This window comes from Dermochelys coriacea, chromosome 2 (genome assembly GCF_009764565.3).
Source record: "Dermochelys coriacea isolate rDerCor1 chromosome 2, rDerCor1.pri.v4, whole genome shotgun sequence".
Lineage (NCBI taxonomy): Eukaryota > Metazoa > Chordata > Testudines > Dermochelyidae > Dermochelys > Dermochelys coriacea.
In genome coordinates this window covers 114552113-114566136 of record NC_050069.1, presented here as the reverse complement: position 1 = coordinate 114566136, position 14024 = coordinate 114552113, and the positions used below count along the sequence as shown (strand labels likewise).

The 14024-nt window shown below is 44.3% G+C and overlaps 1 protein-coding gene across 12 annotated transcripts in view; it reads left to right on the top strand.

The window, feature by feature from the left end:
- The window catches only part of PHACTR1 (phosphatase and actin regulator 1), a 450172-nt gene extending 438157 nt beyond the window's left edge, over positions 1 to 12015 (top strand). For all 12 annotated transcript variants that reach the window (XM_043507024.1, XM_038389709.2, XM_043507027.1 and 9 more), the window contains 2 exons: positions 1918 to 1994; positions 6986 to 12015. In XM_043507024.1, the coding sequence (XP_043362959.1) occupies positions 1918 to 1994; positions 6986 to 7001 (93 nt within the window). In that variant the 3' untranslated portion in view covers positions 7002 to 12015. The remainder of the gene's footprint in view (positions 1 to 1917; positions 1995 to 6985) is intronic.
- The last annotated feature ends 2009 nt before the right edge of the window (positions 12016 to 14024 follow it).

Here is a 14024-nt window from a genome sequence, read left to right as displayed (position 1 = left end):
CCAGGGCAGATTGGAAGAGGCCCTGGAGGTTTTTCGCCTTCCTCTGTAGCATGGGGCACGGGTCACTTGAGGGAGGATTCTCTCCTCCTTAAAGTCTTTAAACCATGATTTGAGGACTTCAATAGCTCAGACATAGATGAGATTTTTCGCAGGAGTGGGTGGGTGAGATTCTGTGGCCTGCGTTGTGTGGGAGGTCGGACTAGATGATCATAATGGTCCCTTCTGACTTTAATATCTATGAGTCTATGAGACTGCTTGGAGGCTAGACATTTTTCAATCTAGGCCCAGTCCTGACCCACGGAAGTTGCAGGATTGAGACTTTAGTGATTTGGGTGAAATACTATCCAGTTACTCTAGCTATTTTAGGAAGTTACTCTAGCTATTTTAGAATTTGGTGCTATTTCTGTACTTTGCTTAGTGCTATCTCCTGCTAGAAGTTCTTTTTGCAGAAAGAATATTGTTTTAAATAAATAATGAAGCAATCCAAACTGCAAGATGTGTTGGGCTCCGGGATCATCAAGCCTCATTGAAAGTCAGTGAGATTTAGGAACTTTCGAAAATGTTTCCTTGTGCCACAGTTGCTGATGCCTTTGGCACTTCTACACTGGAAACTGCTATGTGCTCTACGTGGGACCACCCTTGCAGATCACTCTGAATTTTCTGCTAGTGCAGAATGTGGCCATCTGCCTGTTAAGCAACAGGCCAATGTGAGCAATTGACACTCATGCTTTTTGCCCTGCACTGGTTTCCAGTCTGCTGTGGCTGCTGCAATTCAATGTTCTGGCATCCAGGAAATTTGGGGTGCCCTACGCAGCTGTGTGCTGCTCCAGCCCCTGCTCCACCTCTTCCACATGGCCCCTGCCCTGCTCCGCCCCAGTCCCGCCCCCACTCCACCCCTTCCCCAAAGCCCCTGCTGCACCCCAGCCCCACCCCCACTCCCCTAAGGACTCCAGCAGTGGTCAGGCCCGCACTTAGCGGCGGTAAGTGGAGTAACCTGGCCCCAGCCCATTCCGCGCCACCGGTGACTGCTGGGGGGTGGTTTCCACTGCCCCCCAAGCTCCAAGGCTGGGAGCCAGGGGAGCAGAGTGGAGTGGGCTGGGGCCGGGTCATTCCTCTTCCCGCTGTTCCGTGAGTGTGGGGGCTGGCCTACCCTACTCTCACTGGGTGGCAGGAAGTGGAGCAACCCAGCCCCAGCCCACTCCGCTCCGCCGGTGAGTGCTGGGGGGTGGTTTCCCCTCTGCCCCCCAAGTTCCTTCCCCCCCTGCAGAGATGTGGGGCCAGCCCCCCTATCGCGGAGGCCTGGGGCCCCACACCACCCCCCCGGGGGGGGGGAGCTGCATAGGGCACCAAAATGGCTAGGGATGGCCCTGCTGGCATCTCTTATTTATATGACCTGCTGCAGCAGTTCTGTTTGACTGGAATGGTCTTGCTGTCTCTTCCAGAGGTTGACTTAATAGGGATAAGCAGCAGGGCATTCTGTGTGAAAGGCACTCAGCTCTGGTACTCTCTCCCGTATGGTCAGGCATGGTCCAAGTTTGGCAGCCATTCATCTGTTCCATATGGCTTTTTGTTAATTTTGCTTTTGCAACATATATGTGCACCCATTGTGGGGTATTTATTTGAGGGACCAGAACTAGGACCTATGTCAGCATTGTTTACAAAGAACCTCTCCTTCTAATAGATACAGCTCACTGAAATATTCTTCTGCTCTTGTCTTCCTGTGATTTTTAGATCGGGTTTATCTCTCTTTTTTTAAGAAATATTTTAAAGAGCCTTGTCTATGCTTTCTCTTCTACCTACGAGAACATCGTTTATGGCCTCTTTCATGTTTGTTAATCAAATATACCATTTTGAATAAAAAGTTAGCTTATTTTGATCTTTTATTTGCATATTTACTTGTTTCTTTGTCATTTGCAGGCAGCCATTCGAAAAGAGCTCAACGAATTTAAAAGCACTGAAATGGAGGTTCATGAATTAAGCAAGCATCTAACAAGGTTGGATGAGATTTTTGTTTGTTTATTTGTATTAAGATTAACAATTGATAGTGTTGACTTCCAAAACATATAGACATCCTCTTTTCCCAAACATGCACACACCAAATACGTAGCCACACACAAACAGCATTCACAATCAACCCACCACTCAAGAGATATGCCCGTCAAGATTACAGGCTTGTATGCAGTTGTGCATCATCTCTGTAACAATATTTAATCTCTTTTTTTATTTTGCTTGTTTAGCATGCTGGTCATTTTGCATTTCACTGTTCTGGTATTTAAATAAATGGTGTTGGTGTCCAGAAGGAAAAGGAAAGCAGAAAGGGTATAATAGCATTTCCAGTTTCAGAGCTCATACACTGTAGGAAGCTAATGCACTGCAATGTGAGCACAAAACATATAGAATACTCAGGTTGTTCTATTATTAATCCCTGTGTTTCAGTTCTTTCCATAGGCAATTTAGGAGAAAATCTCAAACTCAGCATTATAACTGGCACCAGTTCATATCCTTGTAGGCTGAATGGGCAGAAAAGCCCAGGACTGAATGAGCCAGGAGCCTGAACTAATACGTTTATCCCTAACAATTCAGGGCTGAGGCACATTGGAGGATTGGGAAGCTTGCCTTACCATTGTCCATGCTGCTTCTATTCTGTAATTTTCAGAGGTGTTAAATCCCTAGAATTCCAGCTGAAGTCAGTGAGAGCTGCAGGTGCTCAGCACCTCTGAAAATCAGGCTCTCTGATTGGTTCGTAAAGTCCTACGCTAAATTAAATTACATTGATTTTTCATAGATTGTAGGAATTCATTTCAAGAAAGAGAGGTCTCATGCAAATCTCTGTCAATTATTACTTTCGGAATGCCCTGGAAAAGCATAAGGCTGAATTAATTTTGCATCATGTGGATCTTTTTTTAAATTTATATACTGTGACAGGGTCGGACAAGATGGCTATAGGAGAGTCATAGAAGGCAGATATATTATCCCCTGGGTAAGGTAACAGGGAAGGTTTCAGAACAATCAGGAACCTTCTGGAGACAATTAAGACAGGCTGATTAGAACACCTGCAGCCAATCAAGAAGCTGCTAGAATCAATTAAGGCAGCATGGAATTAAGACTTCCATGGGGAAGTAGCCCAGGGAGTTGTAGCTGTTGCACAGCTGTTCCAGGAGGCACTCTAGACAGCTGCATTCCACAGGGCCCTGGGCTGGAACCCGGAGTAGAGCGTTGGCCCGGGTTCCCCCCAAATCCTCCCAACTCCTGGTCAGACACAGGAGTCGTCGACCTGGCCTGTGGGTTCAGAAAAACGGACAAGCTGAGGGCTGCCGTTAAGCTCCAACGCGAGCAAATCCACCAATAAGCGCAACACCCACCAAGGTGGAGCAGGAACTTTGTCACAATACATTAAAATCATGTTAAAAGTGTTGCATAGTTTATGAACACATTCATTTGTAGAAGTGATCCACCAGCTAGCACTACTTTAACTGTCATATTTGAAGACGTGGAAAAAGGAGTCAAATAATAACAAATAAGAATGTACATGTATGTTGTCTGGCTATGCCAAACGAAGGACAGGAGACATTTGACATGGGTTTAATCAGGCTGCAACTTTCTTCTTAGATGTCTGAGACTACATGGTAGATAACAGTGTACAGTGCAGGTAACTCCATGTTTATTCCATAATTTCCCGGGGGGCTTTTACCAGCTCCCCCTCTTTTTCCATCCAGGTCCCTCCAGTAAATCCATTGCTGGAATCTTACCATCCATACACCCCTTTGTAGGAGGGCTAAAATAGGGGGTTGGTTCTCTGCCGTACTAATCATAGGAGTCCCCAACCATCCCCCGTTCATTCCTATAATGAACACCTCTTTTTAAGTTCTTTTCCAAGCCATTTATCTGGTCATTGTATACCTTCCCTATGGAGTACCTGCACTGGACATCTGCCGTTCACTTAAATAATGAGTTGTGACATGTAGCCTACCTCCCGTCATGCAATGCATGAACAGACCCCTTCCTGAAACCCGCTGTGGGGAAGGAGGAAAAACCCCCAACTGCACCCAAGCCAATATGCTAGTAAGGGAAATATTCCTTCCCAGCCCCCCTAAAAAAGGAGCAGCTAGAGTAATGCCCACCGCAGGTGTTGACCAAACCTGGTATTTTACCACTTAAAAGGGGGGGAAGGTGGGTCGCTTCAGCCTTGGTCTGTGTAAAAAGGAAGGCTTCAGGTGCTGAGCTTCCCCTTTGAAACCCTGCATTACCAGGGTATGAGTCAGCAACCACACTGACACCACCAGCCATAAAGCACTGTTCCCTTCACTCAGCCACCCAGCCAAACATCCCCCTGCTTAAAGGTGCAGGGCAGTCATTGGCAAGAGACAAGCAGCTGTCTTTGAATCATGAGATCTTAGGCCAGTTCTAGTTAAGTACTTGCACCCAACGGTCCACAATCATCTCTGTCCTAATCTTTTGACCTCTCAATAGATTTACATGAGGGTTGAGTTTGTCCTGCTAAATTCAGCCTCCAGATGTAAGATACCTATAACTGGTTACGGTTCTAACAGGTGCTAAGCGCTCTTAGCTTCCATTGAGTGCTCAACAACTCACAAGATCAAGCATTAAGTCTAGAAGCGTGTGGCTTGAGCTACACCTAAAACTTAGGCTCACCTAGGTACCTTGCTCAGGTTTGTGAAAAATTTCTAACCCGCAGTGTAGACACAGCTAGATCAGCAGAAGGATTATACTATTATACTGCTTCTTGAGGCGGTGGATTTTCTACAGTGGTGGGAAAACCCCTTCCATCGCTGTAGTAAGTTTTTATGCTACAGAACTACAATGGCACAGCAGCAGCTCACTGTAGCACTGCAAAACTTAGCAATTTTAGTTTGAAGGCGTGTCTGTGTGAGCCTTCTTTCAGTTTGGTTCCTGTGGGTTTGCAGCCAGAATTTTGCTTTTGTTTCCAAATCTTGAGGAGACCATTCATCTGAAGTCTCTTGAATTTTGTCTGATTTCCATTTTAATCCATAAGCTGGTTCTGATTCAGTCAAATCTGGCCCTGGGTTCACTGAAAGCTAAGCCCAGCATACTTGAACCTGGAGAAAGATTCATTTAAAGTTCAACAGGGTTGTTGAGCTGTTAGTCTAACCAAAAAATATCCACATAAATGAAACATACTTACGTGAAAGAGAATAATTCTCTTAAACTCAGATAAGTCACCATTATAAAATCATTAGCAGGGTAACAATCTATTTTTGGCATTAGGATAATGACATATATGCTGGGTAGAGGATATGAGTGTTGCTCTTCTAGAGGAATGAGTACTTTAATTGATGATAGAGTCAAAGACCAACACTTACAAAACAATCATACATGACTGGAAACAAAAGCCTCTGAACACATTGCAAAACAGCCTCTGCAGAGAAGCTGCATATTTAACTTCAAATGTCTCTTTAAACTTAAACATTAATGAATAATAATTAAGGCAGCGAGTTTTTCATGGAACTCACGGATTTTGTGACTTTCCGGGACCTCCATGATTTCTGCCACGGCTAGTGTGGCTGGCCCAAGGACTGCCCAAGCTACTCAGGCCACTGCTGGGGCAGTCTCAGGCCACCCGCCCCCCAGCAGCAGCAGGAATTTGGGCGTTGGAGGGGGCTCAGGATTGAGGGTTGGGGCACAGGAGGGGATGAGGGCTCTGAGGGGCACTTACCTCGGGGCGGGGAAAGGGCTCCCCGGAAGCAGCGACATCCCTCAGCTCTTAGGAAGAGGTGTGGCCAGGCAGCTCTGCATGCTGCCTCTGCCTGCAGACACCTCCCGCAGCTCCCACTGGCCACAGTTCCCAGCCAATGGGAGCTGCAGAGCCGGCACTCGAGGCAGAGGCAGTGCGCAAAGTTGCCCAGCCACGCCTCCGCATAGGAGCTGAGGAAGGAGGATGTTGCCACTTCCAGGGAGGCACAAAGCCAGACAGGGAGCCTGCCAGCCTCTACAACTGCGCCCCCACCAGCACCGGCAGGGGTCCCGGGCCACCCACCCCAGCACCCACGGCCCCCTCCCGCCCCCAAGATTTAGTCAGGGTATATAGTACAAGGGTATGTCTACAATGGAAACTTCAAAGCGCTGCGCGGGAACGCTCCTGCAGTAGCACTTTGAAGTGCAAGTGTGGATTAGTTCATGAGGGGATTAGCTCCGAGCGCTGGAAGCATGGCTCACAGCGCTCGGAGCCTGTCTACATTAGCACTTTAAAGCACTCAGACTTGCTGCGCTCAGGACGGTGATTTTTCACCCCCCTGAGCCAGTAAGTTAGAGCGCTATAAAATGTAAGTGTAGACAAGTCCCAAGTCATGGACAGGTCATGGGCCGTGAATTTTTGTTTACTGCCCGTGACCTGTCCATGACTTTTACTAAAAATACCAGTGACTAAAATATAGCCTTAATAATACTTTGAATTTATGTCAAGTCTATTATTTGAAGATCTGAGGGCTTGCCTGCACATGAAAATTATTCTGGAGTAAGGTAGGCCGTGAATTTAGAGTGGAATAGCTATTTTGGAATAACTATGTGTCGATACTCTTATTCTGGAATAACTACGTGTTGACACTTTTATGCTGAAATAAGAGTGTCCACTCTGAGGAGTTATTCTGCAATAGCTGGAATAATTGGTACGTAAACAGGTCCTAAAGTTCTGATCCAAAAACGCTAATTGACTTCAGTGGGCTTTGGATCAGGCCCTCACAACAACTCGGTGAGTTTGGTAAGTGTTAATGTTGCTAAACCCATTTTTTCAGATGGATAAATTGAGGAATAGGGAAGTTTAAATTACTTTTCCAAGGTCACATAGTGAATCAATAGCTGATCTGAAAACAGAGCCCAGGAATCCTGGTGTCCAATGCCATTGCCCTAAACCATTAAATAATGCCACCTATTTGATGACATATAATACGTATGTGAGAACAAGCTTGTTGTAAAGTATGGCATTCTTCATTCATCCTTTCTCTTTTAGGTTTCATAGACCGTAGCAGTTCAATTCTACTTGACTACTATGCCATCTTTAAAACCTAACTAAAAAGAACCGTAAGTGCTGGTATTATTCACTTCCTATTACGTACAATGTAAATCTTCTGAACTGCCTTTTTAAAATAATTAAATTAAAGAAATAAATGAAAATAAGGGGGGAAGAAGCAAAATGGAAATTGTACTTACATGTGATGGGTACTGCTACATCATCAGATCTGCTGGCACAAGCTTCGATAATAGAAAATACCCCTGGTGGGAATCATACCAAGAGCTGGCATCTATGTTTATGACTTCCTGGCATGTGGATTCACCATATTTGTCCAAGCCCAGCTTGTAATGCATCCATTCTGTCTTCAGTCACCCCGCATCCTTGCAAGTATCTGTCACCTGACTCCAAAGAAAGCTGAGGCACTTGGTGTTGTTCTGGGAATGACTGTGCTGGGTGAAGTCTCCAAAAGGCCTGCAGCCACGTTAAAGCACTTTTAGTCCAAACACTTTTCAGTTTAGGAGCACCTTAGAAGGACAATGAGGGAAGAGAACTGCTCTCAGGACCTGCCCACTTTCCGAGTACAAAGAAATTCACTTTCCATGGAGGAGTTTGTGACTGGTTGATCATCACCATTTTGGTTCACAAGAACAGCATTACTTACTGAAGGCTGGTTTCACACAATCAACTTTTTGTTTTCCAAACCCAATTATGACTCCACAAACATTAAGTAACAATAATATTGGTAAATAACGAGCAAAAGGCACCGCCTTGACATTGTGTAGTCATTTATACCTGTTCCTCGTGATCGTAAAGGCATGTCGAACACACTCAAATCAGAATAGCTGTGTTTGCCCTCCAGTTCACACAACTGTAAGGCAACAGCAAATCAGGACAAAGGTCTGGATTCCAATAAGGTATCCATGGGATATGTATTATTCTGTACGTATGAGATTTTTAAAGGGCAGATTGGGCATATAAGGCCCTGCACTTTAATCATATTGAGAATAATCTTTTCTCGGTTCTGGTGTAGCAAAACTGGGCCTGGTGTAACAAAAATATACTATTGTATTGTTGTGGATGGCTCAGAATTATCTGCAATATTTAGAACCAAGGCAATAGGCAAAAACCCAGAGGCTTTTTTATATTGGCATGCTTTTAACTGTTAAAATGGCCACTTACAGCTCAGCACTGCAAGGGGGTGATCACTCTAGCCCTGACCCAGCAAAGCACTTAAGCATATGCTTAACTTTAACTAAACATGGGAGTATTCACTTTGAAACCAATGAGATTATTCAGATGCTTAATTAAAGTCAAGCACATGCTGAAGCGCTTTGCTGGATCAGGACCAGAGGGTTCAGCCTCTTGCAGTATCCAGCCCCGATACAGTATAAACCTAACAGGCTGGAAACAAATGTCTGTGATTCCATTCCTTATGAGAAAATATATTGCTGCACTCGATATAAATGGGCCAAAATGCTGAAGTAACATTACTGTAAGTTGCAATCTCTGGATCGTGACTGTGGAAGAATATCAAATGTTTTCCTTTTAAAAGTTTGTGCAGGGAGGCCTATGTTTTCTATGACAACGGTATCCTTTGCAAGAGTTCACTTGCACACACAACCACTCACCCTTCCTCCCATTCTTCCCTGGAGTGCCCTGGTAATACAATACCCATCTCCTCCACTGATTTCAGACTAGCATCAGATTGAGGTTGCTTTAACAGGTGTATATTATGTGTCCAGTTATGTGCAGAGCACGCTCAGCTCCTCTTGGACCTGTTTCTCACTCACTTACCCTGGTGTAAATCAGCAGCAACTCCATGTAACTCAGTGAAGTTACGTTATTATAAAGCCCATGTAAATTACATCAGAATGACGCCTATTGATTTCATTAAGGAACTGAGGGTGGTCAGCACCTGCCAAGATCGGGCTGTATCCGAGAAGAGTGGAAGCGTTTCAGTCTCATCTGAGGTCACCCGTGTGACTTATGAGTGAGCGTTTGGGGAATAGTGAACATCTGTTACAGGGTGGAGGGCATTAAAAAGAAAGAAAAACCTCAGCCATTCCTGCAGGAGCCAAAGCACTGACTGTTGCCCATTTTCCTCATTTCTATTTGAGGTAATAGATCTTTGAAGTTATTTCCTAGCACTGTTTAGTGGTTTCGCAATAGCCTAAAAATAAAGGTGATTCCTGCATCCCCATCACACGCACAGGATATACTTACCTGAACTTGTCAAAAGAAAATAATAATCCCAATACACTCTGGGAGAAGAAGATTTATCTCAGACAGAGGCATCTATGTAAATATGATCTGCCAGTGACCAGTTGTAAGTGACTTGATTGCAGGACATTGCAGAATAAAGTTAGTGGGGAAGTACAATGCAGTTCCTCAGCCAAGAGTTCACCAGCAGTGAGAACCTAATGTTCAATGTTATCAGCACAGTGCAAGAACAGCAGAGCAGGTATCCGCCTCGCACATATTGCTGCAGTGTTTTTTCCCTGAAATCACAAAGGTGTACATATTATTAAATTCACTCTCACATATGGCTTGAAAGAAGAAAACAAAGGTCTTGGCATTTGTATGTGCACATTGCATTATGAAATGGCCCAGAGACATGGCAGCTTCAAACAGCTGCAAGCCCCGGGATTCAGAACGTGACCTCCCACAGCGGCCCATGTGTCCTGGCTTCTCTGCCTTGTTGTCTGAGGTTGAGTCAGATGGGAGGGCTGAGGAAGCAGTAGGATGGAAATCAGAGTATTCAGAACTTGTGTGTTGGTGGGAGGCACTAAGGAAGGGGTGGATTTGGGTTTCTTGTTAAAGAGGAGGAATAAGAGGCTGAGATAATGGGATAGGCATCCAGCTGTTGCTATCACTGCAGACCTCTCAGGCAACACTGAGCCACTGGTGGAGGAGCAAACACAGGAAATGCCACTGTAACAATACAACCTGTCCCTGGTGCGTCAGGGCCATGCTGCAACCCCTGGTTCACCTGCAAATCAGGCAACCGGACTAAACTGGCCCTGCTCAATGGTTTTCTAGTTTACAGTAGAGTTCTGGCTCTGGGTATGGTCATAATATTACAGACTACCATGTGGCTGGAGATAAGATCCCACTGAACTCCCAGGAAGTTTTTTTCAGGATTTGCTCTGCACCGAGACAAGATGTGGAAGGCGCTTGAGGTATTATTCCATTTGCCTGACGTTCTATCAGAAGACACCACAGTTCCGCTCTGATCTGAAACAGTATTCAGTGGAACTGCCATATTTCTCATGAGCTGCAGCTACAGCACATTGTGGAGGAATCCAAGTGAAATGACCGGCGTAACAGCATCAGTCCATGCTGCACGGCTGGCATTTCTTCTGTTTAGCAGGAGTTATGCAGTGACAAGGCATCTTCCTGAAAGGTGACTTGTTGGTGACTGAACACTTCATTGTACCCTCAGTTTACTTACATCACTCCACCTGACAGGCATGGAAGTTTAAGACCAAAATGAGAGCAGACTTTTTTTAAAAAAAAATCTGTATTTTCTGCAGAAGTGCAAATGCTTTTCCCATCAAATACTCTGCTACAGCCAAGTCCACTGTGTTACTGTACTTGGGATTCCATCTGGAACAAGGAGTGAGCTTTTTAAAAAAAAAATTGGCCAAGTAGACCTAATAATAAAGCAGATAATTTTTCTATTGCCCGTTCTTATCAGCAATGAGTTCCATTTGTACGAGAAGGATTTATAATTATAATAGCACACACTTCACTTTACCTGATTTAAAGAAACAAAACTAGGTTGGTGAGAGCAAAATTTTCATCTATTCATCACTGATTGCTAAAAACTATGTGGAGGAAAAAATGCCAATGGTGAAAAAGAAAATATCTCGGTAATAATCTAATGAATCAATGGTGTTAATACTTACAAGGTGTGATGCAACATCTGCTCGAGAACTTATGGAAACATTAGTGGAAAATTGAAGGGGAAAAAACAAGGAGTTGTGGTAAAAATAATCATAAAACTTCTATCTAAATGTTTTGCTTGAGATAATTTAATAATTTAGTTTGAGAAAGTGACACAAACTACTGAGACGTGATGGTGACATCTGTTCCTTCACCTAGTGTAGAATAGAGCTGAATGAACTATTAATAGTGAACAATGTACTGTGCATTATCCATTTCAGATCTGAGTAGGTTTCAGGGTATAAACTCTTTGGGGCAGGGCCTGTACCATCTTTGTGCATCTGGTGCCTAGGACACATTACCAGGAAAAATAGTGAAGAAGAAGAATAGGCTTCTATTTTTACTAATTTATTTATTTGTAGTTATTCAATGAACCCTTGAGAAGTTTCAGCCTCTGGATTACAGGCAAGCACTTCACTTTGTCATTGACTATTCTCTCTTCATCAGGTGTGATTGGTCACCTGAATAACATTTTACTGCTTCTGCATGCCGACTGGACAGCTGAAACTTTATAAACAGGAGGAGAGCACTTCCAAAAATGACCACCAAATACTTTCCATTCACACACAAATACCCAAGTTCATATGCAAATAGGGTTATGACACGCAGAACATCCATTCCCCAATGTTCCTGCAGATAAGCCCACTTTGTACAAATATCCATGGAAGAAAAGGATGAAAAGTTGGCCAACAGAAATGGTTACAAATGATCTTCCCCACTGCTCACCCAGCTCTAATTTAGTATCACACTTCTGTAAAAACAAAGTACGTGAAGGGTACATTAACTGCTTTTCCATGCATCTCACATACTCCAGAAACAGTTGCATTTTCCAGCTGATATCCAAGTGTATGTACATAGTTTGTCTTTGTATAGGAGTGAATGTGGTGACTGTCAATCATGTGCTCTTCCAGTATTGTAATTTAACAGATTATAACTGTATGAAAACAGTGTAAATAACTAGAAGAAAAAGTAAACTGGATCTCTGTCCTGGATTTTGTACATACTGAAACTGCATGGTATTTAAATTATTGTTTGTCTCTGATGTATGCAGTTTCTTTAAAAAAAAATCATTTTAAAAGAAACCTTTCCTGGTCTTGTGTATTTTATTCACCTCCCGTTATATTCTTTGCCAGATATTGGAAAAAAAAAAAAAAAGTACTTTAAGATACCAGCCCTGCTAGGGGGTTGTAAGCGCTCAATATCTCACTGTATTAGCCTGTAAGGGAAAAATGAATGTAACAAAATGTTTCACCCAGAGATGGTGGACTAGATCCTCAGCTGCTATAAATTGGCATCGCTCCACTGAAGTCAGTAGTGCCATGCCAATTTACACCAGGATCCTCACCTCATTTGTAGCTGCAGAGTGAACAGCCAATCTCCTTCAGTCATCTTTGCTGAGCCTTCCCAGAGACGCATGGTGACAGGTTTCACCCAGCAAAAGCCATGGGAAGAGAAATGCTCATTCAGACTCTTGCAAACAAAGGGGTTCTGCTCCTCTTTTTTCTTTTCTCCAAGTACCTTCATTCTTTATAAAGGTTACCAGCTTGACAGCACTGCAGAGTGAAATCTCCTATCCATGAAGGCAGAACAACTTGAGGTGCTGAAGTACAAGCTTCCTGACACTCCACTATTAATATTCTTCTCTACGCAGATGTGAAGGTAACACCCCTGCTATGCCCCTTCAGTCCAGGGTAATTTGTGATGTGAACTAGTGTCTCCAGAGAGCTGGGCTAAAACCATCAAGGATAAAATCCACAAAGGTATTTAGGTGTTGAACCACCACTTTGTGCCCCTGAGATTCTTAAAGCTCCTGATCAGTTGCCATCTAACCCTCTAGGCACCTAAATGTCCACTAGTAAAATCCCTTAGTTGCCCCAATTTCCACCGGAGGGTATACACAAAACTGCCCAAGTCCTGATGTCACCAAGCTTCTTGGCATTGTAGCGGGATGCTTAAGGACCTGATGGGATTCTCAAACTAGGTGTTTCCCTGCCAGTCTTGCCTGCAGGGCCTGATCCAGTAGGCATTCTCAGAGCATGCCTCACCAGCACAAAAGACAGCAAGGGTGACCAGATCAGGAATTCATGGGGCAGGCTGGCTGGCAAGTGTACGACAATACCCAATAGTGCAGTAGCTGGGACACTCACCTGGAATGTGGGACACCTGTTTTCAAATCCCCATGCTGCTGGATTTGGAGCAGGGACTTGAAACTGTGTGTCCCGGGTACGTGCCTTTACCTCCCAGCCTACTGGATATTCTGGGGTGAGGCTCTTTCAGCCTTTCCTGTTGGAGTTGTTGCTGGCTTTTGTGAATCCCATTTTTAGGCACCTAATTCAAGGCTGTGAATTTCGCTGGGCAGCAGGACACCTGACAGTTAGGCATTGCAATGCATCACTCCCTATGACAAATTAAACAAGGCAGCTGTAGGTAGTCTAGCTGGCTCTAATCAATCACAATCCCCTCAGAGGCTGTTGGGAGTGGTAGGGGAGGTGGTCTCACATGTGGAAGGGAGTGTTTGCTACTGCTTTTTACTGAGGCTGGCTTAAAGAAAGCTTGGTGTGTGGAGAGTGACAAGTAGCAGAGGAAGGCTAGACTGGAGCCTGGGAGCAGAGTATGGGAGAGAATGACAGACCATTGGAAATGAAGGTACTGAAGTAGGCATAAACTGGGCTTGTCTCCCTTTAGAGACTTGTACTTTGATTTCCTGAAAGGGAAAAAAAGTCTTTGATTGCACTTGTGAAACCCAGAATGTGCAGCATTTACAGAATCTGTGTCTGAAAAACTGCTGTGTTCTCTGTCTCCTCCCTTCCCTCCTGTCTGTGGTAGTCAGGTCATCCAGGTCTACCAGGCAATAACCTGTCCTAGTGGCAGTGCCTTTGTAGATTTTAGTCCCCATCTGCTTCAAGTTGATCTCTAAATAACTCTCAGATGGCAATAGCATTTGCTCTCTAAAAAGCCAGGGGGATTTGGATTGCTCAAGTAGAAGAGAGAGTTCTGTGTTTTTTACCAGCCCCAGTTCTGCTCTGCCTCTTCTCTGTTGCTGATGGGTTCTAAAGCAGACCAAATGTGGTAATTCTGCCGGTGTTTTCAA